At 44.6% G+C, this 26,761-nt stretch overlaps 3 protein-coding genes and 2 long non-coding RNA genes across 7 annotated transcripts; 3 read left to right on the top strand and 2 right to left on the bottom strand.

Moving 5' to 3' along the window:
* The first annotated feature begins 99 nt into the window (after positions 1-99).
* Positions 100-15,989, top strand: Gon7 (GON7 subunit of KEOPS complex). 2 transcript variants are annotated; one of them, NM_001142942.2, is made up of 2 exons: positions 100-358; positions 14,316-15,989. In NM_001142942.2, the coding sequence occupies exons 1-2, from the start codon at positions 154-156 to the stop codon at positions 14,336-14,338; spliced, it is 228 nt and encodes a 75-aa protein (NP_001136414.1). In that variant the 5' UTR covers positions 100-153; the 3' UTR covers positions 14,339-15,989. The 2 variants fall into 2 exon arrangements, with proteins under 2 accessions (NP_001136414.1, NP_001136413.1); NM_001142941.1 differs by lacking the exon at positions 14,316-15,989 and adding an exon at positions 3,966-4,635.
* Positions 6,763-11,875, top strand: LOC148005438 (uncharacterized). The gene is made up of 2 exons (XR_015623320.1): positions 6,763-9,551; positions 9,747-11,875. It is a non-coding gene; the product is annotated as an uncharacterized LOC148005438 (long non-coding RNA).
* Lyset (lysosomal enzyme trafficking factor) lies at positions 12,235-13,977 on the bottom strand. 2 transcript variants are annotated; one of them, NM_001398553.1, is made up of 2 exons: positions 13,901-13,977; positions 12,235-13,102 (listed from the first exon to the last, which is right to left on the bottom strand). In NM_001398553.1, the coding sequence occupies exon 2, from the start codon at positions 13,084-13,086 to the stop codon at positions 12,691-12,693; it is 396 nt and encodes a 131-aa protein (NP_001385482.1). In that variant the 5' UTR covers positions 13,087-13,102; positions 13,901-13,977; the 3' UTR covers positions 12,235-12,690. The 2 variants fall into 2 exon arrangements, with proteins under 2 accessions (NP_001385482.1, NP_001385481.1); NM_001398552.1 differs by having other exon boundaries at positions 13,492-13,915.
* On the top strand, positions 14,054-15,989 carry Moap1 (modulator of apoptosis 1). The gene is made up of 2 exons (NM_001013101.1): positions 14,054-14,192; positions 14,316-15,989. The coding sequence occupies exon 2, from the start codon at positions 14,422-14,424 to the stop codon at positions 15,478-15,480; it is 1,059 nt and encodes a 352-aa protein (NP_001013119.1). The 5' UTR covers positions 14,054-14,192; positions 14,316-14,421; the 3' UTR covers positions 15,481-15,989.
* A 3,544-nt stretch (positions 15,990-19,533) lies between these two features.
* LOC148005437 (uncharacterized) lies at positions 19,534-24,608 on the bottom strand. The gene is made up of 2 exons (XR_015623321.1): positions 21,793-24,608; positions 19,534-21,725 (listed from the first exon to the last, which is right to left on the bottom strand). It is a non-coding gene; the product is annotated as an uncharacterized LOC148005437 (long non-coding RNA).
* Between the last annotated feature and the right edge of the window lie 2,153 nt (positions 24,609-26,761).

The raw sequence follows: 26,761 nt of genomic DNA, 5'->3' as shown, positions 1-26,761 counted from the left end.
CAAGGAAGGAGAAGGAAGAAAATAGGCGGGGCAATTCCGGGAAAACGGAAGTCATCCCTCCTACTCTCCTCTCCCGCCCGCCCTGGCTGCGGGCTGGCTTCCGCTTCCGGGTGACGATTCTCTGTGGCGCGCTGTTGAAGCTGAGCGGTCGCCATGGAGCTTTCTGGCGAGTATGTCGGTGGTGACGGGGAGCCGCAGCGGCTACAAGTGTCCTGTGAAGCGTCGAGCGACGCGGACCCTCTCCAGAGCCTGTCGGCGGGCGTGGTCCGCATGAAGGAGTTGGTAGCGGAGTTCTTCGGGACCCTAGTGGAGCAGGACGCACAGGGCGTGGCGGAAGATCCGGAGGACGCTTTGGATGGTGAGCGCGGGGGCGGGGCGCCGGGGGACTCTGGCGGGGGCAGGCAGTGTGAAGGGCAGCCTAGAGAAGGCGAGACTGGGGGAGGAGGAATCGCTTCTAAAAATCGTTAGTCCTCTCTGCCCTCTTTGTCTGATCTCCCACCGCGGCGAGTGTTGGATTAGGGACTGGACAACGAACGAAGTCAGCTCGACTCCCTTGCAAAGGATCGAGATAGGCAGATCTGCTCGAGAAAGTGTGGTGGTCTGTAACCATTGCTAACTGGCAGGAAGACCGAAAGGGCGGGACTTTGGAGCTGATTGTTGAAAGAAGAAAAGGAGTGAAGTTAGAAATTAGAAAAACATTTGACAGAATAAGAGCTTCAGATGATCGAGACCCACTTTGTTTTAGGGAATCTTAACCCTCTCAGTTTTATAGGTATTGTTTTGAAAGTAAAAGGGTTTTTTAGTTTTTAAATTAATTGATAGTTTCATTCATGTATGTAGTGCATTCTGGTCTCTCTCTATCCCCCGCTGAACCCCTTCCCAACAGGGCTCCTGCCCTTTCTTTTGTTGTCACTCACTGAGTTTATTTAAGGATATTTGTGTGAGCTTGGGTGGGTTGTTTACAGGAACTAGGGCAACTCAGCAGTGACTAAACCACTGAAGAAAACAATGACTCCGCGCCCCCCATCAACTGCCAAACGCTCCTCCGGGAGGAGAGGCGCCTCATGAGCCCCTCCCTCTTCCATGATCGAACGTTTAGGTTGCCAACTTTTACTGGTTATCACCGCTGCCGTACACTTTCCTTTCCTCTGGCTCTTGCTTTCTCTCACCCCCTCTACTGTTCTAGAAACTTAACTGTTAGGTTTGGAGTTTGTTTTTAAAGATGGATGTTTTACCTGCATGCGTGTCTGTACACCACTTATGTGCAGTGCCTTTGGAGGCCAGAAGAGGGCATCAAATCCCCTGAAGCAGAGGTACAGACAGTTGAGAGTGCCTTGTGCATGCAGGGATAAAGTTGGCAGTGCTCTTAACCGCTGAGCCATCTCTCCAGCCCCAACCCTGTTACTAGGAATAAAATTATTTTGTAGACATTGTCACCATGTAACTGTTAAACCAGACTAGCTTTGAGTTGCAGAGAGCCGCCTGACTCTGCCTCAGCAGTCGGGAATAAAGAAATGTGCCCACACTCAAGCTTGGCTACATTTATTTTTCTTATCTTGAATTGAATCCCAAGATAGATATCGTCCTGAACTAAGGAATCAAGGAACTAAGGAGGAGGTTAAACTGTACTTCCTAATTCTTTATAATATGGGCGTTGGCTGTCATTAAAAGGTATTATCTAGATGTATTAGGTTTCTTCAAAGGAGCAGAACTGAGTAAGAGTGACTTATGGCCTGTGGTCTGAGTAGTCCAAAAAAAGCCCTGACAGAGGGGCTGGGGATTTAGCTCAGTGGTAGAGCGCTTACCTAGGAAGCGCATGGCCCTGGGTTCGGTCCCCAGCTCCGAAAAAAAGAACCAAAAAAAAGCCCTGACAGAAAAGCCAAGAATCTGGTAGTTGTTTGTCCATGAGACTGGATGTCTCAACAGTCCCAGTCAGGGACTTAAGACTTTCTTAAGAGGACTCCAGTTTTCAGTCTTTGTTCCAGTCCTAAAGAAGTAGGTTCTAACACCAACAAAGGAGCATCGTGGGCATCTCGGTAACAGAGTAGAGGAACTTGCTAGTCAGAGTGAGGGCAAGCAGGCAAAAAAAGCAAAAGCTTCCTTCCATATCTTTTCTCATGGGCTGGGCAGGTTGACAACCAAGATTAGCTATCATACTAGGATATGATAGGCCCTCGTTGGTGGAAGTGTAAAATGGTTTGTCCACTTTAGAATTTCTAAAAACTTAACCATACCACCCCATAATTAAACCACTAGTTTTCCAAGTTAACTGGAAATATGTTTATACCAAGATTCAATACCTGACGGTAGCAGCACTGTTCATTGGTAGCTGAAAAGTGAAAATAATACAAATGCCCATTCTTTTAATTTTTGAATAATAGTCATGTGAAAATTGTTGGATAATGTCTAACAATTAAAGTAAAGCCAGCTGCATAGACATGAGGGCTTGAGGTTGACTCCCCAGAACCCATGTAAGACCATGTGCCTGTAATTCTTGTGCCCTTGCAGTGAGTTGGAAGATGGAGCCAGGAAACTTCATGTATGTAGAGACCCTTTCTTAAAGTGGAAGGTAAAGACCTATACTGAAATGGTGACCTCTGTGTGTACTATAGCATGTATATACACATCATACATACACATATACACAAAGGAATGATACGTGGATTCACAGTACAATGGTAACGAATCCTAAGACAACAGTCAGGCACAAATGGCTCTACACTCTTCATTTGTCTGAGATGTCCAAACTAGGCAATCTATAGCAGCTGAAAGTAAATTAGTAGTTGTAAGAGAAGGATGCGTGTACCTGAACACAGGTAACCGTACATGTGGCAGAATGTAGGTTAATATAAATGGGTTATCCTATGATCTAATCAGAGAAGAGCCTATATGGCCAAAGTATTTGTACATATACTTTGAGTCTGAGTCTTATTTCTGGGAACATTGGTCTAGGAGGAAGAACTGAAATCAGACTTGTACAAAATGGTACCCCATATTGGGTGCCAATATGTTATATTAGAAGTTTCTTATCCCACCTTAGATCATTTAGTTCTCAGATTAAAAGACATACAACTTTATATTTATAATATGCTGTTAATGCACTAGAGCTGGGCAGATACCTCCCTTATAAGCTATTCTGATCCACTTCCCCATCAATAATCCTGAGTTACAACTTGCTGTGTTCCATCTGGGCAGCTCTTAACTCCAGCTGGCCTACCCTCGTAGCCTGGCCATGTTTTCATGACTCACCTACCCCCGTGGTGTCTTCTCTCCATCTTCTTTTTTCTTGTGGTTCTCCTCAAACCAAGAGAACCGAAACTGTACCTACCTCTCCTCTACCCAGCTATAGGCAGTAGGCATCTTTATTCAACCAGTAGTTTTAAATTAAGGAGCCAGGGTCACATATCATTCATTATTTGATGTATGTGAGGATTCTCTTGTCCCTGGGGCAATAATAAAGCAGTACATTATAGACAGGCTGGCCTCAAACTCAAGAGATTTGCCTGCTGCTTCCTTCCGAGTGCTGTAATGAAAGGTGTACAGTTACGTTGTTTTTGAGATGTGGCCTTACTGTGTGGCCCTGGCTCCCCTGGAATTTACTATGTAGATCAGGCTGGCTTTGAACTTAGAGAGATCTGCATGTTTCTGTCTCCTAGGCACTAAGATTAAAGGCTGTCACATTCAACTAATTCCTGAAGTTTTTAAAAATTCATTTTAGCATGATGCATATGTAGAGTGGGGTCTCCTTTTTATTGGGCTCAAGGGATTGAACTCAGGTCACCATATTTACCTGTACTGCATTTACTTTGACCCACTGAGCAATCCCACTGGCTCCTAGCACTTATAAAGTGTAAGATATGTGTGGTTGTTTAGTCCCCAAAGGGACGTCTCGTATCAGTCTCTTTACCTATTTGTATTTCTTTTATCCACTAAACATATCATACAACAGACATTTATTTTAAAAGGTGATGAAGATGATGCAGAAGATGAAAATAACTCTGGTAGAACTAACTCAGATGGACCATCTGCAAAACGACCTAAACCAACTTCTTAACACAGCTCTTAAGACATTCAGACTGCTACCAGGCTGAGTGAGATGATGTGTACTTGTAATCCCAGTTCGTTCAAAGGCTGAGGCAGTATAATCAAAGTTTGGAGGCCAACTTGTGTGCTACATGCCAAGACCATGCCTCAAAAAAAAAAAAAAAAAAGGCCCAAGACAGCAGGGCAATGCTATCCTCATCACTGGAATTACAGAAGACCTGTGCTCTAGCTGGGAAATTCATTTTCTTTCACTGGAACATCACAGAGCAAACTTTCTTGTTCCTAACAAAGTACAAGTGTTTGGGAGTGAACTCCTGTTGTCTCATCCTAAAATAAAATGAAACCGCTCACAGTGAATGAACTCTAAATTGGCAAATGAATTTTTATGTTTGTTTTTCTCTCTTAAAATGCTCATTGAATCAAGTGGTGTATGTCTACATCTTTCAGTGTTTATAAAAGCTGCTTGTTGTAGTTCATAGGCAATTAATATTTGAAAGAATTGATAAGAAATATGACTTGTGTGTATATATATACATCTGTACAAGTATAGATGTAAAGCCCAAGTCAATAAAATACATTGGTTGTAACTTACCTATTTCCTGTAGCCATTTTTTTTTAATTTTAGTCAAAAGGGAACTGTTGAATAGTTTAAAAAATATAAATTCCTAAAATATATTGTATGTGTTCTTTTCTGCTGTTTATCAGTGGAACTAGATAGAGTAGTTTTTTTTTTTATTTATAGTGCATCTTATCTGATTTTGACACTTGAAATGCAAAATATACCTAGTGAAATTAGAATAATTCTTTTAATTACATATTTTGTTTTGAGGCTGGTTCTTGCTATGTATGTAGCCTAGACTGGCCTGGAATTCACTGCATAGCCTACCTGGCTTTGACCGTTTAATGTCTTACTTCTGAGTATTAGGGATCACAGGTGTACACAACCATGCCTGGCTTTTTGTTACTTAGAGACATGGCTTTACTGTGTGCTGAAGTTGATCTGGACTCCCTAGTTGTAGCCCAGCCTGTCCTCAGACTCATTTTTCTGCTTGTCACTTCTTGGGTGCTGGGATTACAGATATATTCTGAACCTCATAGACTCATCAATACCACAAACTATAATGACTTAATTCAGAGTAGTCGCTCAATCTTGGAATAGTTACTTGCCTCAGGTTACAAAGCCAACCACTGGCTGAGAGAGAGAGAGAGAGAGAGAGAGAGAGAGAGAGAGAGAGAGAGAGAGTGTGTTTTGAGGCTGTGGATATGTATCTCAGTGGTAGAATGCTTGTCTGATAGGCACAAGTCACTGAGGTTGCATCAGTGTCTTAAAATGAAAAAATACTCTTTAGGGCTAGAATTGGGTTCTGTGGTAGATCATTTGCTCTGTGTTTTGGGTTTTGTTTTTTAATTTGGGAGGGAAGGTTCTCTGTGTATTCTTGGGTGTCCTAGAACTCACTTTGTAGACCAGACTGGCCTCAAACTCAACAGAAACTGCCTCTGCCTCTGCCTCATGAGTGCTGGGATTAAAGCCGTCCATGCACCACCACCACCACCCAGATTTTTTTTTTTTTTTTAAACAGTCTCACTGCTTACCCCAGCTAGCCTAGAACTTGTTCCTTAGACCAGGCTGGCCTCAAACTCCTGAAGATCTGCCTTTGCCTCTGCCTCCTGTGCTGTGCTAACATGCAGAGCTGCAGATTACATCTATACTAATACCTGAAATTACAGATGGTGTCACAGGATAATCAGTTTAGACACTTTACATTTTTAAATGTTTTGCTTGGAGCATCAGCATTCCACCAAGCACTCTTAGGTAATCCAAGCAATTTCAACTAGGGAAAATTACTAATGGCCAGACATTCTTGTTTAATGATGTTTCTAATACTCAGTTGTTAACTTCTAGATTTACATAATCCTTAAAAGGACATGCCTGTATATAATTTAAACTAGTATATTTTAAGTAGTTTAAACTGAGAAAGCTGCAGAGATGGTTCAGCAGTTACGAGCACTGGCTGCTCATGCAAGAGGACCTGGGTTCAGTTCCCAGCACTCATATTGTGGTTCACAACCCTCTGTCACTCCAGTCTTAGGGACCTGACTCCCTTACATTAGTACGCATATATATATGAAGGGTAAAGATAGTTTCAAATGACAGTTCAACTTGCTCCTAAACTTTTTACACTTTGTTCAGTGAATTTATTATAAATGCATGTTAATAGTATTTGTGCTTATATAATGTTTTGAGGTTCTGGGCTATAGGTTTGATGGATCTTTTATTTGGCTTTAATACTCATTCCAATACTCTTACTGCTGCAATTAGCCAAAGACAAGCAGAACAGTGCTACCTGTTGAAACAGCTCCAACAACTTACTTTTGTACTAGAAAGTCAACCCTCACATTTCCACCTAAAAATAAGCCTATCATGAGCCTCAGTGAATAATCTAAAAGGTGGAACAAATTCTTGCAAGAGATGTACTTGTTTAAGAGTGCCTAAAGAGAATGTTATTTTAATAATATAACTCGAGGGCCCAGATCCACATATAGGGCATAGTTGCTTGGCTGTAGTATTAGGACAGTTAAAAAACACCAGTGAAGAAGAATTTACCATGGATAAAAACATGGGGGGAGACATAGCGGGCACACCTACAATCCCACCACTTGGGAGGCAAAGGCAAAGATCTGAAGTGCTGCCACCCTTTCTCAGGTGTGTCCTCATTGTTTTTTTTTTTCCTGACTGATTCTCTATATGTAGCCTTGGCTGACCTGAGACTTCTATAGATCGGGCTGGCCTGAAGTCTCAGAGATCTGCCTGCCTCAGTCTCCCCGGACCACCAGTGTAGGGCTTAAAGGTGTGTACTGCTGTGCATGCTGCTGCTTTCGTCCTTTAAGGTTCAATTTAAACATCTTCTCCAGGGTGTATTTAATTTTTTCTTTTTTCTTTTTTTTTTCTTTTTTCTTTTTTTCGGAGTTGGGGACCGAACCCAGGGCCTTGAGCTTGCTAGGCAAGCGCTCTACCACTGAGCTAAGTCCCCAACCCCTTAATTTTTTCTTAAGAAGACCTGTACCCCCTCTCCTCCTTGCAACATGCAAGGTTAGAAAAAGTGGGCCTAGTAATGGAGTAGGGTACCATCAAATAAAGGGTAGAATTTCTCAATGTATATGCCTAGGCTTAACCTTGAAAACAATTTTGAGCTAATGTGTTATCGTACAAGTATAAGAAGTATAAGAATGTCATAAAAGTACTGTGACTTATTCTAGTTCTCTGGTGACCTTTGGGATCAGAATTGCTCTCTTTAAAATTGTGGTCCACAAAACAGTGAATTCTAGAAATAAACTGTTTATATCTTAAAAAGTAGCAGCTCACATTGGGATATCAATAGGCACCTGGAGTATAGTTTCAAATAGAAATTTACTCTGGCCAAATCAAGTGGAGATGGTAGTTTTTTATGAGTGCTTTCTGGATCCATGGTACTGCCTTGAACATCAGTGACTGGAATTGTGTTATGTAGTTCTAATACTGTTGCACTTTGTACTTGTTAGGTACAAAACTCTTTTTCATGAAACATGTATTGAGAGCTCTAGACAAGCATTTAATAAAAAACTTTGTATATGAAAATTCTAAGACAGCGAATATAAAAATACATTGAGGGACAGTTGAAATCTTGGCCTTGAAGAGAAAAATCACTAAATCCTGAGACCGGAAAGAGTTGGGTCAAACTGGAACACATGACAGATTAGGCCACACTTAATAATAAATATTAGCTTTTGGCTTTTCTCAAGTAGTTTTTACAGTACTGAGAAGAGAACTGGGCACCTGCTGTGTGCCGCTTACTGTTGTAAGCATAGGTGTCATCACAGTACATGATAAAAGTCCAAGATTCTGAGGAAATGTACATGTGATCATGTGAGGACAGGTAAGTACTGTGGGTTAAAGTCACACTGGGAAGAATGCATGCTTTCAGTAGGCAGCCAGAGGCTCAAGATGGTGACATCTGAGCCAGAGTTTGAAGAAAACACAGATAAAGCATGAGGGAGGCTTTGTAACATTTCGGAAATAGTCCAAAGTCAAGAACAGTGGTGCTCAGCAAGGAAGCAGGTGTCTGTAATCCCAGCACTCTGGAGGCAGAGGCAGGAAGGTGCTGAGTTGCATAGTGTGAGGCTTGTCAGAAAAGGAAATAAGAAAAGATGATTAGTGCATCTGGAGTGGAATTGAGCAGAAAGAACAGTAGGGAACGTCATAAAGGTATAGAGTGCCAAGACAGGACTTTCCTCTGTGTGGCCTGGCTGTCCCGGCACTCCATCTGTAATCCAGGCTGGCCTCAGAGATCTGCCTGCCTTTACCTCTTAAGTGCTGGGATCAAAAGTGTGAGACAGCAGACCTGACCTAAGATAGGATCTCGAACTTGTAAAGTTGTCCTTGAACTCTGGTCCTCCTGCCTCTTCTGAAGTGCTAGAATTATGGGATGTGGCCCAGTTGAAAAACAGGTTTTGATGGGTTGACTTTCGCAGCTTGGTTTTAGACAGGTTAAATTTCCTGAGTCTGCTAGTAAATATATGATGATGTATAAGCAGGCAGTGAAGTGAAGCCAAGCATAGTGATTGCATGCAAGTGATCCCAGCTGGTTGGGAGGCTGAGGCAAAAGGACCAAGTTCAAGACCATCTTGGATAACCTACTGAGATTCCACTTCAGGAAAAAAAAAAAAAAGGTAAGCAGATGGTGGATATTCAAGTGAAACTCTGGAGAAGGGTACTTAAAACCACAGGACTGGATGAGATGACAGAAACCTAAGAAGAGAGAACTGGAGCACACCAACAGAGTTGGAGGAGATTGCCAAGGAGAATTTCTCAAAGCAGCTATGAGGAAGAAGAAAAACTAGAGAATTATCTAGAACTGAACTACTGAATATATACAGCTAGTGGCCACATGTGACTGCTCCTCTTGGTTTGTGACTCCTGAATGAGTACATAAAGTACAGGACATGAAGGAACATCCTAGATAATGCTGACCCAAAAGCCAACTGAAGAATGTATGTCAAGGGTCAAAAGGTCAGAAACCCCTCAAAAAGTAACTCAAGAATCCAGACTTGGTTGTAAGTTGACTCTGTGGACTTATTGATGAAACTGAGCAGCTTTGGCAGAATGGGAAGCAAACGTCTGAGAGAAGCATGTTCAGATCAACACAGGGAGGACTTAATGAGGAAGATGTAGACAAAATTTGTAAATGGCTCAAGTGAACTTTCTACAGAACATTTTCTGATACTGTTCCAAAGATAAACACAGCTCCAATACCCGAATCTTCAGTAAATGCTACATTAAAACACTGGACCAGTCTGTGAACCCTAAGAGGAAGCATCTGAAAAATGTTCAAGATAAAATGGACTGGACCTATCTCCATGGATCTTGACGTTGTATGAGGTTTTTTGGGGTTTTTTGTTTGTTTCTCACTACCTTACACACACACACACACACACACCACTAACTGCATGGTGATTTCAACTGTAGTCATGTAGTCAAAAGTTATCTAGGACTTTATGTGTAAGAGGATTTGTAACATCATGGTGGTGCATTCAAGATAAAATGGACTGGACCTATCTCCATGGATCTTGACATTGTATGAGGTTTTTTTGGGTTTTTTGTTTGTTTCTCACTACCTTACACACACACACACACACCACTAACTGCATGGTGATTTCAACTGTAGTCGTGTAGTCAAAAGTTATCTAGGACTTTATGTGTAAGAGGATTTGTAACATCATGGTGGTGCATTCCTGAATAATGAAGTATCACAGTAATTGCTTCTGCCAGGAACTGAAGACCAACCCTACCCATTCAGTACGAGCATACATGTTTGTTTCAAGGGAGCAATGACTTAGTCATGTGAGCACTTTATCTCGTGACTCCACCAAAGAAAAGCTTTTTGTTCTTAAAAAGATTGTAAAGCAGAATCAGATTCTATACTCCAGGGATTTTTACTCTAAGTTAATGACAGCTAAGTAAAAAATGTGTACTATCGAAAAAAGTGCCATAGACATTTCTGCAGGTAAACTCTTTCCTGTGCCTGCACTTTTAAAAAACTAAAGAATTTCAGTGAAAAACTTCAATGGGATTGTTTCACTCCAGGTAGGATTGACAATGGCACTGTTGGTAAAGTGTTTGCAGAATTGCTTGTTAGCAAGGACCCTTATTTTTGTTTTGGATTGGGAAGAGCCAAGCAGTTTGGTCCAATGGAGACTGGTATCCTTAGCTACTTGGTGAGCTCCAGGCCAGTGAGAAAGACCCTGTCTCCAAAACCTAAGTGGATAACACCTGAGAAAACATGCCCTCCATATATGCACTATGGCACCTAATCTCTTTGGAAATCTGTTTGGAAAAACAGAGGTAAGTGAATATAATTTTTTAAAGAGCAGATTAACCTTGTAAGCTAACCATTAATAATTAATTACATCTGGAAATCCCTTTAATCCGTACAAAAGCTTCTTGGCTCTTTGAGTTCAAAGCCAACCTGGTCTACAGAACAAGTTCCAGATCTGCCAGAGCTACACAGAGAAGCCCTGTTTTGACAAAAATAAAAATAATTACTACTTCTATACTAATTAAAAAGGAATCAGTAATTTTTCCATAAGTACAGAGGTGGAATCTGAAGCCAGATAGATATCCTGGGTTCAAAACTTGCTTAATCTGATTTTTTATTGTTGTTTGGAGGCAGTGTTCGACTATGCAGCTGGCTGTCCTAGAACTTATTACATAGACTAGATTTACAGAGACCCACCTGCCCGACCCTGAATGCTGAATTACAGGAATGTGCCACACCCTGCCTATGCCTCTTAGCATGGCTTTTCCAGTTACCCTGTCCATGGACTGGTTACTAGTTCCTGAATGCTTCAGAGTCTTGTAAAAATTGAGTTGGTTTTTGAGTTGGGGCGGGGGGCAGGGGGGCTGTTTGTTTGTTACAGGGTCTCTCTGTAGCTCTGGCTGTCCTGGAACTTTTCATGTAGACCAGGCATTTGCCTCTCTCTGCTCTCAAGTGCTGGGGCCAAGTGCATGGGCCAACACTAGTAAATTCTGATGCTTTTGATCAGAATTTACTGGGTCTTTTAAGATTAAAGTTTGAGCCAGGCATGATGTCACAGGCACGTCTTTCCTTTAGCCCCTGAACTCTGAGAGGAGGTATGTTGGTCTCTGAGTTCACAGCCAACCTGGTTTACATAGCAAGATTCAGAACAGCCAGAAAATGTCTCAAAAAAAAAAGATTCAATTTTGCCATGGAAATCTTAGCCTCTCTGTTCAAATACAACATAAAGTGAGGTTCCTGAACCACTTGTAGGACTAGGGATATAGCACAGTAGTTATAAGTTGGCTAGTATGTGCAAGGACGTGAGTTTCATCTTTAGCACCACAAAAAGCTAGCAGATGGTACAGTTTTGAGAAAAAACTTTTGACGAGTCAAAAACGTTTTTGATGAGTCAGTAGGCAGTATACATAGGTAAATAGTTGACATTGGTACAGAGCGTGGGCTGTTGTCAGCGGTGAGGAACTGCGTCAGGTTAAGTGCTGCTGTCACATTCATTGGGTTGTTGCAGCTCTAAAGCAATGGCCCAAAAGCCATAGTTATTAACATGGTGTAAAGTGTGTTAGTACAGCCACCACTGGATACCCTGATCTCACTCAGAAGAGGAACATCTCTCTTTAGTGATCTGTGCTGGTACACATGGTGTCTTTGTGTTATTTCTAGACTTCAACCATTTAATCTGTTCATTTTCTACATAGTTTTTCAAAAACCTATAGATTAGTGGTTTAGCCCCCCCCCCAAAAAAAAAAAAAGAAAACAAATTCTGTGTATCTAAATAGCTGGAATGGCTGGAAATGTAATTCAATGGTAAAAATACAAAAGGTTGGTGGTGGCACAAACCTTTAATCCCAGGTGTCAGGAGGCAGAGAGGCAGACAAAAGTTTGAAGCCAGCCTGAGCTACAGGGCAAGTTCCAGGATAGCCAGGGCACACAGAGTAACTCTGTTTTGAAAAATATGCAAAAAAAAAAAAAAAAAGCTCAAAAGGCTTGGACTCTATCCCCAGCATTCTCCCCTACCCACCCCCCAAAAAAAAAACAGAAAGGTGATAGCCACCACAGTAATCTTGTATCAATCCCTTGTAAATTGAAAGCAAGCAAGCAGTAGTTCCAACAAGATCAGTATCTTAGTCTGAAGAGCTTTAAAGCAAGCACAGTAATTGTATAAAATTTAAATTTTATGATCATGGTCAGACCTTTTTACATTTAACACAATGGAAATATTCATTGTTTTCCCCAACGGAAAAATTTCTGAATCATACTATGTTGCACATAGAATAGAAATTAAAAAAATTCAGGTGCTTATTCAAGTTTCTAAAGACTGCAAATTACAAGCCACTATTTTACTTCCAAAATCTGAAGTCATCAACATGATTCTGTAGTACTATGTTTCAGGCTTTACCTAAAAAGTCATTATTCGGATAAAGTAGTCAGTCCTCTTGTCCCCCCCCCCCTTTTTTTTTTAAAGTCTCTGTTCCACCACAACTTCCTGAGACGAGACCTGTGAAGAAACTGCAGTCTTAGGTCAGCCACTAAACAGCACTGACAGTCTTGTAATAAGAGAAACCGGTGACTCGTTTTACGTGTCAATCAGTTGGAGTCTGCTGATCTGATTAGAAGCCTTGACAAATGCCTGGTGGCGATTGCAGATAATTGCCAAGCATATGGGAATAATACAGTAGCCCACCGTTTTAGGATCCGCTCTCGTACAAGAATAAAGGAACAAAAACATCTGTAAGTACGGTATCAAGAAAATAACTGTCCACAACCAGAAGGGCAGGGAAAGTAACCGAGCTTTCAAGGAGTGTGTCCATGTGGTTCCTTCCCTTGGCTCCTCAGGGTGCTGCTGAATGTGTTCCAAAGCCAACCTGTTGTAAGTCTCATTGATTTCAAAAACATAATAAAACGCTGCTGCACTTGCTAGCAAATACAATCCCACTCCAATCCATCCCATCCGCTGACGGAAGTTCATCATTCTCCATGCTCTGTGCCTTCAATGTAAACACAGGAAAATTATAGTTAGGGTCTAGTAATGGTGCCACACCAAGTATTCCAAGTGCACTTGATTTAACATCTGTAAACAACTTATAGGTGGTTTTATATAACAATTGTGAGCACATAAAAATACTGGTTTCCGTATATATTGAGTACTGTTATTTATGAGAACCCCAGAGTGAATGAATCATCACATCTTGCTTGAGTAGACCCAGTACACTTTCAGATAATGAAAACGAGTTTCCCCACAGGACATTGCACTTGACAGTTGAAATGCTTTCTGGCTTAACACTATTATTTCAGACATGAGCACTGGGTTGGGTTCTGCTCATTAAACCAGTGTCGGAGTCCCCAAGTTAAGACGGTAACTCTTTCAAACACTTACAGTGGTCCCGAAAATCTTGCTGTTCCCCCTGCAAGCGTGCAAGAGTCACTCAGTTCTGAATAGTCAGGTGCCTTTGGCATTTCAGAACAAGCCACTTAAGAGAAACCCTCTCGGTCGCGCAGAAGAAGAAGGTGAGCGCGGCCGGCGGGAGCACGAGCTAGTAGTGATTAAGCTCAGCGTGACTCCGGCTAGTCACGCGGCGGCGGGCCCGGTCGCCCTCTGGATCTCCAGGCAGGGGAAACCACCTGGAGATGCCTGGCCACGGGACCTCCGGGCCCGCCCCCCACAGCTCCCGCCGCCGTGCCTGGGCTGGGCAGTGGTGCCAGGCCTGGCCTGCAGAGCCCGGAGCTCGGCTCCCGGCTAAACGCCGGGCCAGCCTGACAGCCAAGCTGAGCAACCCGGGTCTCACCTTCCTGTCCTGAGTGGCCCGCCCGCTCGCAGTCCCGGATACCGCCGCAGTCAGAGCTTCCGTCTTGGGCCGGAAACGCGCGCCAGTCTCTCGTGACGTCAGGCTGTCTACTTCGCGCCGCCTCCGGAGGCGGTTGTCTGCTCCCTGGGGCGTTTGCGGCGGTGGCGGTCTCCTACCATGGCGGGGAAACGGGCGTAGGGAGCCCGTGTCCTCCATCGCCGCATTGGGGACGTGATCCCCTGGTGTCTCCTGATGCCCGCAAAGGTCAGACGCCCTCTCCGGAGCCTGAGCGGTGCGTCTGTAGGCAGGTGGTCTGCAGACCTCATGTGGTTCGTATATGAGCGCAGAGGGTGGGTAGAGGAACTGCTCAGGAGTCAAGGCACCGTTAACTTACACGGATGCTCTGTTTTCTCAGGCTCCTGGACCTCTGCGTATTAGAGAGACGAGCACGCACATCTCTGAGCTGCGGTGGGGCGGCGGCGGTGCCCTGGTCGAGTTAGGATTTAAATACCCTGGACACCATGACACTGAGACTCTTAGAAGACTGGTGCAGGGGGATGGACATGAACCCTCGGAAGGCACTGTTGGTTGCCGGCATCCCTCCGACCTGCGGAGTGGCAGACATCGAGGAGGCCCTGCAGGTTGGCCTTGCTCCCTTAGGGGAGCACAGACTGCTTGGGAGGATGTTTAGGAGGGATGAGAACAAGAATGTAGCCTTGGTTGGGCTCACAGTAGAGACCGGCAGTGCCCTAGTCCCCAAGGAGATACCTGCAAAAGGAGGTGTCTGGAGAGTGATCTTTAAGCCTCCAGATGCTGATAGTGACTTTTTATGCAGATTAAATGAGTTTTTAAAGGGAGAGGGCATGACAATGGGTGAATTAACCAGAGTTCTTGGGAATCGGAATGACCCTCTCTGCCTAGACCAGAATGTGATGATCCCTGAAATTCGAGCACCCATGTTAGCACAGGCATTAGATGAGGCTCTTAAGCCTACCCTGCAGTATCTGAGGTACAAAAAGCTGAGTGTGTTCTCAGGCAGGGATCCTCCGGGACCAGGTGAGGAAGAATTTGAATCTTGGATGTTTCATACTTCCCAAGTAATGAAAACATGGCAGGTGTCAGATGTAGAGAAAAGAAGGCGGTTGATGGAGAGCCTTAGAGGCCCAGCATTCGAAATTATTCGAGTCCTCAAGATAAACAACCCGTTCATTACCGTTGCAGAATGCCTGAAGACGCTTGAGACAATATTTGGGATTATTGATAATCCTAGGGCCTTGCAGGTCAGATACCTTACTACTTACCAGAAGAGTGGTGAAAAGCTCTCTGCCTATGTTCTGAGGTTGGAGCCTTTATTACAGAAGCTGGTGCAGAAAGGAGCAATTGAGAAAGAAGTTGTGAATCAGGCCCGACTAGACCAAGTCATTGCTGGGGCAATCCACAAGTCAGTTCGAAGAGAGCTTGGACTGCCAGAAGGTAGCCCTGCCCCAGGCTTATTGCAGTTGCTGACACTGATAAAAGATAAGGAGGCAGCAGAGGAAGAGGTCCTTCTTCAGGCCGAATTAGAAGGACATTTCACTTGACCCAAGACCAGCAAGGCTGTCATGAGCAGAACATGATGGAGGAGCTCATAGAAGTGATCAGCCCATCCCCCTTTGTGCTGCCAAAGTAACTTGCCCTTTGTCGTGTTGTTCACCCCACTGAATGTCTCCCCAGTGTTTTACTGATACAAATGATGTCATTCTACACTGGTAATTATTTAAATCAAAAGGTCATCTAGTACAGTGTTCTGCAAAGCTGGAGTTTATATGCATGTTTAATAGTCTTATGTGATGGTGCTGTCCGTTAAAAATAATTTTCAGGTGTTGCCCACATTTATGCTGAAGACCCCGAGCCAAGGCTAGCTAAGTTATTTAAAGTTTCTTTATTATAAATCAGTTATTGATTCTGTGCAATCAAAAATCACAACTGAGTGCTGTGGTCAATTCTACAACTATCTTTAGGTTTGTGATATATCTGATGTGTTGCCAAAGGGTCTGCTTCTAAATGTCATTTTCTTAGAGTCATAGTATAAATAAAGAAATGCTAATAATAAAATGTTTGATCTTTGTATACCTTGGGGGTTCCAAGATAATGCATTTGATAAAAAATAATTGTTTTTGAGACAGAGTTTCTCTGTGTAGCCCTAGCTGTGCAGACTTACTCTGTAGATCTGGCTGGCCTCAAACTCAGATCTGCCTCCTGAGTGCTGGGTAAAGGCTTGCACCACTGCACCTGGCTGAGAGAAGCTTTTATAGTACGAATCTGAAAGCCACTGAGGTTACAGGCTTAATTCTTTGGACTCTTGGTACCTAGGGGGTAGTAACTTGATTGTTTGACAGGAACCAGACTACACAGATTATGGCAAGTAGTGGGCCCATCAATACTCATTTCAAAGGGAGAAAGGAAAGATGAATTTTATGTTTTTCTAATCCTGGTGCTATATACCTATAATCCCACTGCTTAACAAGTAAAGCCAAAGTCAGGAAGATTGGCCTTTCAAAGCCAGCCCAAACTACAGGGTGAGACCTTGCCTCAAAAGACAAAGTTCTACATATAGGGAAACTAAAATCACACTGGGGAAATAGGTGTATGTCCAAGATGAATGAAGCTGGTAGTAATAAAAGCTGTTCTCATTCTTGCAAGGCTGGTATTCTCTCCACTGCTAAGGGAGGAGCTACAACCAAGAGTCAGGGCCAGGCTGGGTCACCATGTGTACATGGAGTCGGGGGTGCATTGCACTGCAGTAGATTACTCTGAGTTAGGGATATATGGTCAGTTTCCTTACGTTCTCCACTGCAGAATGGCATGTGGACACTTGAGAGCTGTGATTCTGCCTGTTTGTATAGTGGCTTAAGACACATTCTGTACTGTCCTGCAGATCACTTACTTGCTGTCTCAGCGGTGAGAAACTTAACATTTTGTGTAGACACAAGTATTAATAAATGCCACACCCCTCCTGTGAGACCCTATGCTGAGGGAATAAACTCGGCAAGATAATTACTGCTCTGAAGGTCTATTCAGACTCAGTAATAAGGACTGACATTGGACACGTCCTTGACCAGGGACTAAGTACTAGCGGAAGACCCAAGAAGCTGTCTTTTGCCCACCTCCCGTTTTATGAATGCGATGAGAAACAGGAAAGTAACTTGTCTGTGGTTTTACAGGTAGTCACGCTGGCCAGCTCCTGTCCCCGGGTCATTTGATTCTGGGTAGATCACTGGGAGACACAGAGACCTTTAAGTGCTTGTCTTTGCTTATATCCCATGGCATTTGGCAGTGGTAGCAACGGACAGGTGGAGAAGGGCGCCCCCTAGTGCTATAACTCTAGGGGCCTAGACTACTGGACCCTTAATTAAGTAGGTGGTTTGCTCTAGAATACCAAGTTATTGTAGGCCTCTTTACAAGCATTACAGCTGTTGTATAGACTTAGGAAGTTGGTATTGCTTGGCCCTTGACAGAGGCCACTGTTAAAGCTTATAGGCCTCAGAGTGTCTGAGACTTGTAAAAAAAAAAAAAAAATCACAGAAGCTCTCTGAAACCTCCAGTGACAAGGGCCCACAGCTTTTCTTTTCTGGCTCTCTACAGTGTCCTCTCCTTTACCTCTCCTCCTCAGTCGTCAAAACAGCCAGCCACACAGCCATTTCCCAGCTCTGCCTGCCACTCCACCCTCTGCTGTTGCAGAATGGTGATTCTCCTGACTTTGTGTCACCACCTTAGCCTCACAGCTATTAGAAATAGGCAAGGAAACACTACTGGAGAGAATCTTTTATTGAGGAGGCAGCACAAGAGGTTTTCTCCTAGCTGACAAGGTGAGCTCAACAGCCTGACCCTTACAGGCTAAGGGAAGGTGTTTGTACCACTTTCAGAAAACCTTACGTGTAAATGAAGCATTGTGTTTGCACCAATCACAGCCTTGTCCCAACCCGAGCAGTCACTGCTAAGCTATCAGAGAAACTGTCCTTCCTTGAAAACAGTTGCTGGGTCATCTAGGATTCACTGAGGTTGCACTAGTAAACATCTGGTAGAAGCTGGACCAGTCCTGGCTGAGGCTATACCTTGGGGAGCTGGAGCAAATCGGCTACAGTTGTGATTTTTTTCGAAGGAGCTGATGCAATGTTGCAAACATGTCATACGGATAACTGGCTGGCCTTTTGACAGTCCTTTAGCTCGACGTAAGAGACAGTGGGTGAGTCCAGCAACTGGTGATTGAGAAGTCAAATTGCCCCATCAGCAGGAGTGCTTACAATTAAAAAAAAAAAAAAGAACTTATTAACAGTGTTTTTAGCAGAGCTTTAATAATGTTTAACACCTGCTGAGTGTCACTTCATCAAAATGACAGGCCAGGATTTACATCCAGGCTGCCCACTGCAATCCTTGATCTTTTCATAAAGATTTGTTTTTAATGTTATGTGGCTATGTGTGTGCCTCGTACTCATGCAGCGCCTGCAGAAGCCAGAACAGAGACTGGAGTCAGGCAGTTGTGAGTCACCATACGAATACCAAACAACCCTGAACCTGTGCCAGAGCAGTCAATGCTCTCCACTGTTGAACCGTCGTCTCCTCCGCCCCCAGAGTCCCTTGTTCTCAAGCTCTTCTGGTTGCCTTGCTAACTTCTCACTGGAACCTGTCCAAAAAAAAAAAACCAGTTCCCAACCAGTTCCCATTCTACAGGCAGGAAGCTTAAGGTTCAAGATGATTCTTTCAGTGCCAGGAGTATTCCTTTAGAAAGTAAAATCAACGCTAGATGTATAAACATTTGCTTACATGCATGCATATGCAAACATGCAGGCGGGGCACCCACAGAAGCCAGAAGAGAATCATGTAACTCTGGAACTGTGTTACACAAGATGATTTGCTGCCATGAACATGCTGGGAAGGGTCCTCTTACCTGTGAGCCACCTCTCCAGCCCACAGACAGCTTTTCTTAAGGTCTTCTGCATGCATCTGGTGAACACTGTGTAACCGAAATAAAATGGAGCTATATTTCTTGGTTTATAAGTCAATGAATAATAAAAACACATGTGCCCGTTTAAACAGCCATGTTGAAACACAACAGCACTAGAATGCCATGGTGACACACTAGGATCTGAAGGGGAATGTCTTTTTGTTTAAAAAAGAAATCCTCAAAGAAATGAAAAGAAGGCAGTATGGCCACAGCCAGGGGACTTCCGGGAAGAGCTTCCTCACAGCTACAGAGTAAGCATCCCAGTGATAGCTGTAACCCAGAGTCAATACCTGGGAGTTGATGTCAATGTAAGTAAAGATTGAGTAAATATGGGAGAAAAGATGAGTCTTTACAGAAGAATGTCAAATAACTCGTGTGCCTACTTTACCCTTTAGGAATAGTGTTAGTTACTTTCTGCTCCTGTGATAAAAGACTAGGCTAGAAGTGACTTATGAAAGAAAGAGGGCTTTTTGTTTCGTATTGTTTTGTTTTCTTGTTTGTTTTGTTCTGACCAGGGTTTCTCTGAGGAGCCCTGGCTGTCCTGGAACTTGCTTTCTCTGTAGACCAGGCTGGCCTCGAATTTACAGAGATTTGCCTGCCTCTGCCTCCCAAGTGCTGAGATCAAAGATGTGCATCACCACTGCCCAGGTTTGGTTTGGGGGGGGGGTGTCTTTTTGGGTTTTTTTTTGTTTTTGTTTTTTTTGTTGTTGTTGTTGTTGTTGTTTTCTGTTGGTTTTGTTTTGTTTTGTCTTATACCATTCCAGAGGCAGAGTCCATGATGGCAGGAAGGCTATGACATGGGGCTGCCAGATGAGGAAGCAGCTGGCTGGTCAGTTTACATTGAGGAAGCCCAGAAAGCTACTGGAAGTGGGATAAGACTATGAACTGTCGGGGTTGGGGATTTAGCTCAGTGGTAGAGCGCTTGCCTAGGAAGCGCAAGGCCCTGGGTTTGGTCCCCAGCTCCAGAAAAAAGAAAAAGACTATGAACTGTCAAAGTAGGTTCCCAGTGAGCATGCTCCCTCCAGCAAGGGTCCCCAAGATTCCTCCAAGTAGTGCCACCATCTGGGGAACAAGTGAAAATTCCTGAGCCTTTGGAAGACATTTGTCATTTAAACCACCCCTGGAAGCAGCATGTATCATCTTCCTTCCCCTTTACATGCAGGCTCAACTTGGTGACTTCTTTCTGAGGATGAGCATGTGGAAAGGGACAGCAAAAACTTTTCTTGGAAAGACCTGGCTAATACTACATTAACATCAGTGGTATCCCTGGGAGGCCGTCTGGACCCCTGGTGCAGTGTAATAAAGCCATGACCCAGGCTAGCTGTGAGAAATGCACCACAGGAGCCCAACTGAAGACATTTTCTTAAAGGACCAAAAAACATCCCAAACCAGAGGTAACTAAGGAACCATAGTGAATACATGTAATGAGGTACCCTGGGCCTGACCTTGGAACACATAGAAGACACTAGTGAGAACAGTACACCCAGAGCTAGGGAGGTAACTCAGTCGCTAAGAGCACGTGTTGCTTTTTTAGAGGAAAAGGACCTGGGTTTGGCTCCCAGCACCCAAAGGATGGCTCACATCCACGCATAACTCCAGTTCCAGGAGATCCAAGGCCTTCTGACCTCCGTGGACACCAGGCATGCATGTGGTAGGCAGAACACTTACACACATAAATCTAAAAATAAAAGACCCTGTCAGAGTCCTGGCTGTCCTAGCTAGGTTCTGGGATGGAGGGGTATATTTGGCTTATAGGAAGCCAAGACGGGAACTGCAGGCAAGAGCTTGAAACAGAAGCCACAGCGGGTGCTCTACTGGATTACTTAGCATGAATTTATATACAACCGGGACCATCTGTTCAGGGGTTGCACCCACCACAATGGGCTGGGGCTTCCTTAATTATCAAGAAAATGGCCCCACAGAGTGGCCTATGGGGAACCTTCTGTCTGGAGTTTCCCTCTTCCTAGATGACTCCAGCTGTGTCAAGTTCACAAAAAACTAACCAGCACACCAGAGAGCTCTAACCAGCACACCGGAGAGCGCTAACCAGCACACCGGAGAGCGCTAACCAGCACACTGGAGAACACTAACCAGCACACTGGAGAGCACTAACCAGCACACTGGAGAGCACAGCGCTAACCAGCACACCAGAGAGCACTAACAGCACACCGGAGAGCACTAACCAGCACACCGGAGAGCACTAACCAGCACACCGGAGAGCACTAACCAGCACACCAGAGAGCACTAACCAGCACACCGGAGAGCACTAACCAGCACACCGGAGAGCACTAACCAGCATACCAGAGAGCTCTAACCAGCACACCAGAGAGCTCTAACCAGCACACCGGAGAGCAGAGCACTAACCAGCACACCGGAGAGCACTAACCAGCACACCGGAGAGCACTAACCAGCACACCGGAGAGCACTAACCAGCACACCGGAGAGCACTAACCAGCACACCAGAGAGCACTAACCAGCACACCAGAGAGCTCTAACCAGCACACCGGAGAGCAGAGCACTAACCAGCACACCGGAGAGCACTAACCAGCACACTGGAGAGCACTAACCAGCACACTGGAGAGCAGAGCGCTAACCAGCATACCGGAGAGCACTAACCAGCACACCGGAGAGCTCTAACCAGCACACCGGAGAGCACTAACCAGCACACTGGAGAGCAGAGCACTAACCAGCACACTGGAGAGCACTTACCAGCACACCGGAGAGCACTAACCAGCACACCAGAGAGCACTAACCAGCACACCAGAGAGCACTAACCAGCACACCGGAGAGCAGAGCACTAACCAGCACACCGGAGAGCACTAACCAGCACACCGGAGAGCACTAACCAGCACATCGGAGAGCACTAACCAGCACACCGGAGAGCACTAACCAGCACACCGGAGAGCACTAACCAGCACACCAGAGAGCACTAACCAGCACACCAGAGAGCACTAACCAGCACTGCCATTTTCTCCCTAGAGGGCACAAATGCAGAGCTGTAAGGTAATGGTAGGGTGTAAGGGTCCATCATTCACTGGAGAATGGTACCCTGGACTTAAATAGTACGTAAAAGAGTGTTCTATGCTGCAGGAGTCCAGCATGCTGGGGTCTCCCATTACCAAGATAGAGACACCCGCCTGAGCTGGGTTTAAAGCAGGTTAGGGGAATTCCAGGGTAGGTGACTTAATCTTGCTCTGTCTCTTAGGGACATTCCAAAACCATTTTGGGGCACTGGGGCTGGAATCTGTTGCTGACCCATTCATTGTTCTTGCTTCAAGCCAGGTGGTGAGGCAGGTTCTGATTAGGCCTAATCTCTTGAAGCCTATCAGAGAGTCAGCCTGTCTCTTCAAGGGAAGGTGGGTGAGTGTGTAGGAACTCTGCACTGACTCTGTGACTTTTCTGTAAAGTTTAAAACATAAGTAAAATTGTTCACATTTATTAAGCCCTCATATGCAAAGAAGAATGGACGCCACCAGTACAATCAGTCCTTAGAGAGTGAATCACAGGAGCACCCATCTTTCCAAAGTTAGGCATTTAATCACCACTGAATGGTACAGAACACTGAGTAGATCCAGACCAGCCAGAGCAGAATAGATTTCTATGAGTTCAAGGCCAACCTGGTCTACACAGCGACCTCCAGGTCAGCAGAGGTTAAATAGTTGAGACCCTGTCCGAAAATAAAACATGTTACATTTCTGCTTTGCTCCAGTGAAAACTTCCTGTTTGTGTAATGTTGCAGAGGTTGAACAAATAAATAAAAGTACACGAAACAAAAGATAAAATACAGAAATTTCTTTCCTCTAAGCTTCGTTAGGAGTTATTCACGCATAAAGCTCGGTGAACCGATTCCTCCTTAGGGAGTGGCTAAGCCAGCTGTCAAGGATTCCTCCCAGAGCAGGAGACAGGTCCAGCCTGGGAAACTGCCTGGTCTTTTTGTGCTTCCTGCAGACCAGGGCAGCTGAAGGAATAGGTGTTCCCATCTTCCAGAAACTCTGCTGGACGCTTGCTGCCCTCTTAAGGAAACCCCCCAGAATTTGTTTGAGGGTTTTTGTCCCCCAGCCTAGTGACTCAGCCACTGGTTAGAGGTGGGCAGATGCCAGCCTGTAAGCTGCCTTCTTCCTGGATTTAGAGGGCACATGACACTGCAGTAGATTGTCTAGATTTCAGCTCCCAACGTCCCACTGAAATATGCACTCTCCTAGTCCGGCTTAGTGCTGCCGGTAGGTCTGGTTACTCCAGTTTCATCACAAAGTCATTCTTGTTTGGTTCCTTTGTTGCAGTGGTGGGCATTGAACCCAGGGCCTTGTGCGTGCTAGGCAAGCACCGTGCTGCTCAGCTATGCCCCTGCATCTTTCTTTACCATTTTTTCACACATGTATACATTCTCTTACTGTATACAAGCCTCACTTATTACACAAGCCTGCCACTCCCCGAACTATACTCATTCAGGATGGCTCAGTTCCTTTGGGTCAGGATCTATCGCGGTGTTGTGGAGTTGCTTGTGGAGTGATGCCGCGGGCCTCAGAAAACCTTGTCTGCGGGGACTGTCTGGGTGACCAGGGTTTTTATCCCTAGGGGCTGTGCTGTGTTTGCTTCATAATGGAGAGTGGGCAGTTCCTATTAAACCCTCCTCAGGAGACAGTACACCCAGCGGCCATATCTGGGGATAGAGGACTTTATCATATGTCCAACTCCAAAGAGCTTTAACACTGCCCCGATCCATATGGATTATGGAAACAAGGTATAGACCTATCCTGACATAAGCATTGTGAAGTGTAGTGATTCGGAGAGGTTTGCGTACATCTGACACAGCTGACCTTCTCAGCCTTTTTACTTCCTTTTAACTTGAAATCGACTAGAAAAAAATAATAACCCAAAAACCTAGCTCTTCAATCTCTCTCTCTCTCTTCTTTTTCTTTTTTTCTTGCCTTTTTTTCCCTTGAAGGGTAGTGCCAAGGATTGGACCCAGGTGTGTTCTAAGTGCTAAACACGCCCCGACAGTGTGCTGTGCCCTGAGGCTTCTCAGAATTTGTTTCATGTATAATAAAGTCATCCCATGGGCAAACACAAGTCTGCCCCCAGAAAGAAGGCTTGTTTTGTCATGGAAGCTACAAATTCAGGAACTTTCTCACTCAGTACAGGAGGCGCTCTATTATTGTGCTGAATCCAAGAGCCTGCCGGAACTGATGTTCCCCAGCCCCTTTTCTGACAACCACAGAGCATGTGGCTTTTTCTTGGGGTTGTGTGTATACTCAGGAGCACTGTCAAGCTATGAAAGATAAGTTGTAACCTTATGAGAAGTTAAACAATCAAGTTTGGATACATTAAAAACAAAAGAAGTAGAGGAGGAAGAGGAGGAGGAGGAAGAGAAGGAAGAGGTGGTGGAGAAGGAAGAGGAAGAGAGGGGAAGAAAAGAAGAAGAAAGAAGGAGGAAAAGGAAGAGGAGGAGGAGGAAGAGGAGGAGGAGGAGGAGGAGAAGGAGAAGGAGAAGGAGAAGGAGAAGAAGAAGAAGAAGAAGAAGAAGAAGAAGAAGAAGAAGAAGAAGAAGAAGAAGAAGAAGAAGAAGAAGAAGCTGCCTCAAACGATGCTCCGTTGTCAGAATATGGGCTGCCACACTGGGAGAGATGAGGACACTTCTTTGCAATTAAGTGTTTGTCTGCTGGTATAAAAAGACCCTGAGTTCCATTTGCAGAACAGAGGGGAAACACAAGCAAATCAGAAAGCAAAAAAGAAAGAAAGAAAGAAAGAAAGAAAAAAAGAAAGAAAGAAAGAAAGAAAGAAAGAGAGAGGGGGGGAAGGAGGGAAGGGGAGGGAGGGAGGAAGAAGGAAGGAAGGAAGGAAGGAAGGAAGGAAGGAAGGAAGGAAGGAAGGAAGGAAGGAAGGAAGGAAGGAAGGAAGGAAAATTGCAAAGCAACCTGGTGGCGCTGTGTGCTATTCACAGTGTGGCCACAGTGTGGCGCCACTCTAGCAGGTAGAACGAAATAATAGCCACACGTCAGCGAGGGCAGCACAGCTGGCTTGAGATGTCTTGGAAGTTCTTGGGCTGCAGAATACTTTGGGGGTTATAATCAATTTTGCAGACAGATTGGCTGAGATAAAGTAATCTGAGAAACAAGGCACTGCAATAGTGTTTGATATTAGCCCAAGAGCAAGCGCCAAAGATGACACCTGTCCCAGAATTTCATTCTTTGCTTTCAACGATTAGGTCAGACTGAACCCTCCCGCCTCCCATGAAAATATAGCCATCCCCCATTCCCACCCTCTTTAGCTTTGGCTTCCATGTCTGACCATTCTACCTACTGGGAATCAAAGATATTTGGGGAGAAAAAGTCTAGGACTGGAAAATGGGTCAGTAGTTAAAAGTGCTTGCTGCTGGGTTGGGGATTTAGCTCAGTGGTAGAGGGCCCTGGGTTTGGTCCACAGCTCTGGAAAAAAAAGTGCTTGCTGCTTGGAAGAGATAAAGGAGCACACTTTTAGTCCCAGCTCTTGGGAGGCAGAGGCAGACAGAGCTCTGTGAGTTTGAGGCCAGCCTGGTCTACAGAGCTGGGGCAATGGGAGAAAAAAAAAGTCCTTGCTGCTCAACTATGAGGTTAGCCCACACATAGCAGGCTGTAATAGTGTCAGAACCTAGGAAACAAATGGATGTGAATCACTGTGGTAACCTCAGGGTTGTCAGAAGAAGAGACGGGGGATCGATAGGATTTCCTGGACCCCAATACGCTGAGAAATGAGCTCCAAGTTCAGGAATTGGTCTTACTTCATAATCTTGAAAGGATTTAAAGTAGGCCATGCAAAGAGCTGCCAGATATAAAACTGCTTTTGATTACTTACACTGCCTAATACAATGTAAACATTGTGTAAATGGTCACTACACTGTATCCTTCAGGAAACAATGCCAAGGGGGAAACACATGCATGTTCAGTGTAGACACATTTTTAAAAAAGATTTCTTTATTACATATACAGTGTTCTGCCTGCATAGATTCCAGCACTCCAGAAGAGAGCACTGGATCTAATGGATCTGATTACAGATGGTTGTGAGCCACCTTGTAGTTGCTGGGAATTGAACTCAGGACCTCTGGGAAAGCAGCCAGTGCTCTTAAACTCTGAGCCATCTCCCCAGCCACTTAAGACACAGTTTTTAAAGAGGTATTTGTTCTCTGTTCCTGTGCCTGCACATGCATCTACTGTGCATGTCACCGCACAATGCACCTATAGTTGTCAGAGGACAACTTGCAAGAGTTGGTTCCTTCCCCTGTGTGGGTCCCAAGGAATCAAATACAGGCATGTCAACAGGTGCCTGATCCTGTGTGTGTGTGTGTGTGTGTGTGTGTGTGTGTGTGTGTGTGTGTGTCTGTATGTCTGTGTCTCTGTGTGTGTATGTCTGTGTCTCTGTGTGTGTATGTCTGTGTGTGTATGTCTGTGTCTCTGTGTGTGTATATGTCTGTGTGTGTTTGTATGTCTGTGTCTCTGTGTGTATATGTCTGTGTGTGTCTGTGTGTGCTGTGTCTGTGTGTATGTCTATGTGTGTGTATGTCTGTCTGTGTGTGTGTCTGTGTCTCTGTGTGTATATATGTCTGTGTGTGTATGTATGTCTGTGTGTGTCTGTGTGTGCTGTGTCTGTGTGTATGTCTATGTGTGTGTATGTCTGTCTGTGTGTGTGTCTGTGTCTCTGTGTGTATATATGTCTGTGTGTGTATGTATGTCTGTGTGTGTGTGTCTGTGTGTGTGTATGTCTGTGTCTCTGTGTTTGTCTGTGTGTGTATATGTCTGTGTCTCTGTGTGTGTATATGTCTGTCTGTGTGTGTCTGTGTGTGTCTGTGTGTGTCTGTGTCTGTGTGTATGTCTATGTGTGTGTATGTCTGTGTGTGTGTCTGT

Source organism: Rattus norvegicus, chromosome 6 (genome assembly GCF_021556685.1).
Source record: "Rattus norvegicus strain SHRSP/BbbUtx chromosome 6, alternate assembly SHRSP_T2T, whole genome shotgun sequence".
NCBI classification, from domain to species: Eukaryota; Metazoa; Chordata; class Mammalia; order Rodentia; family Muridae; genus Rattus; species Rattus norvegicus.
Note: the sequence above shows the minus strand (reverse complement) of the source record. Positions and strands in the feature narration are given on the sequence as shown.

What these genes read in the sequence shown, in the direction of transcription:
- Gon7 (NM_001142941.1), top strand. Translation starts at nt 154, where the DNA reads ATGGAGCTTTCTGGCGAGTATGTCGGTGGTGACGGGGAGCCGCAGCGG. An exon ending in TCCGGAGGACGCTTTGGATG is followed by an intron (nt 359 to 3,965) that starts GTGAGCGCGGGG and finishes TTATTTTAAAAG; the next exon opens with GTGATGAAGATGATGCAGAA.
- Lyset (NM_001398552.1), bottom strand. Translation starts at nt 13,571, where the DNA reads ATGCCAAAGGCACCTGACTATTCAGAACTGAGTGACTCTTGCACGCTT. An exon ending in GCAAGATTTTCGGGACCACT is followed by an intron (nt 13,103 to 13,491) that starts GTAAGTGTTTGA and finishes TTTACATTGAAG; the next exon opens with GCACAGAGCATGGAGAATGA.
- Moap1 (NM_001013101.1), top strand. Translation starts at nt 14,422, where the DNA reads ATGACACTGAGACTCTTAGAAGACTGGTGCAGGGGGATGGACATGAAC.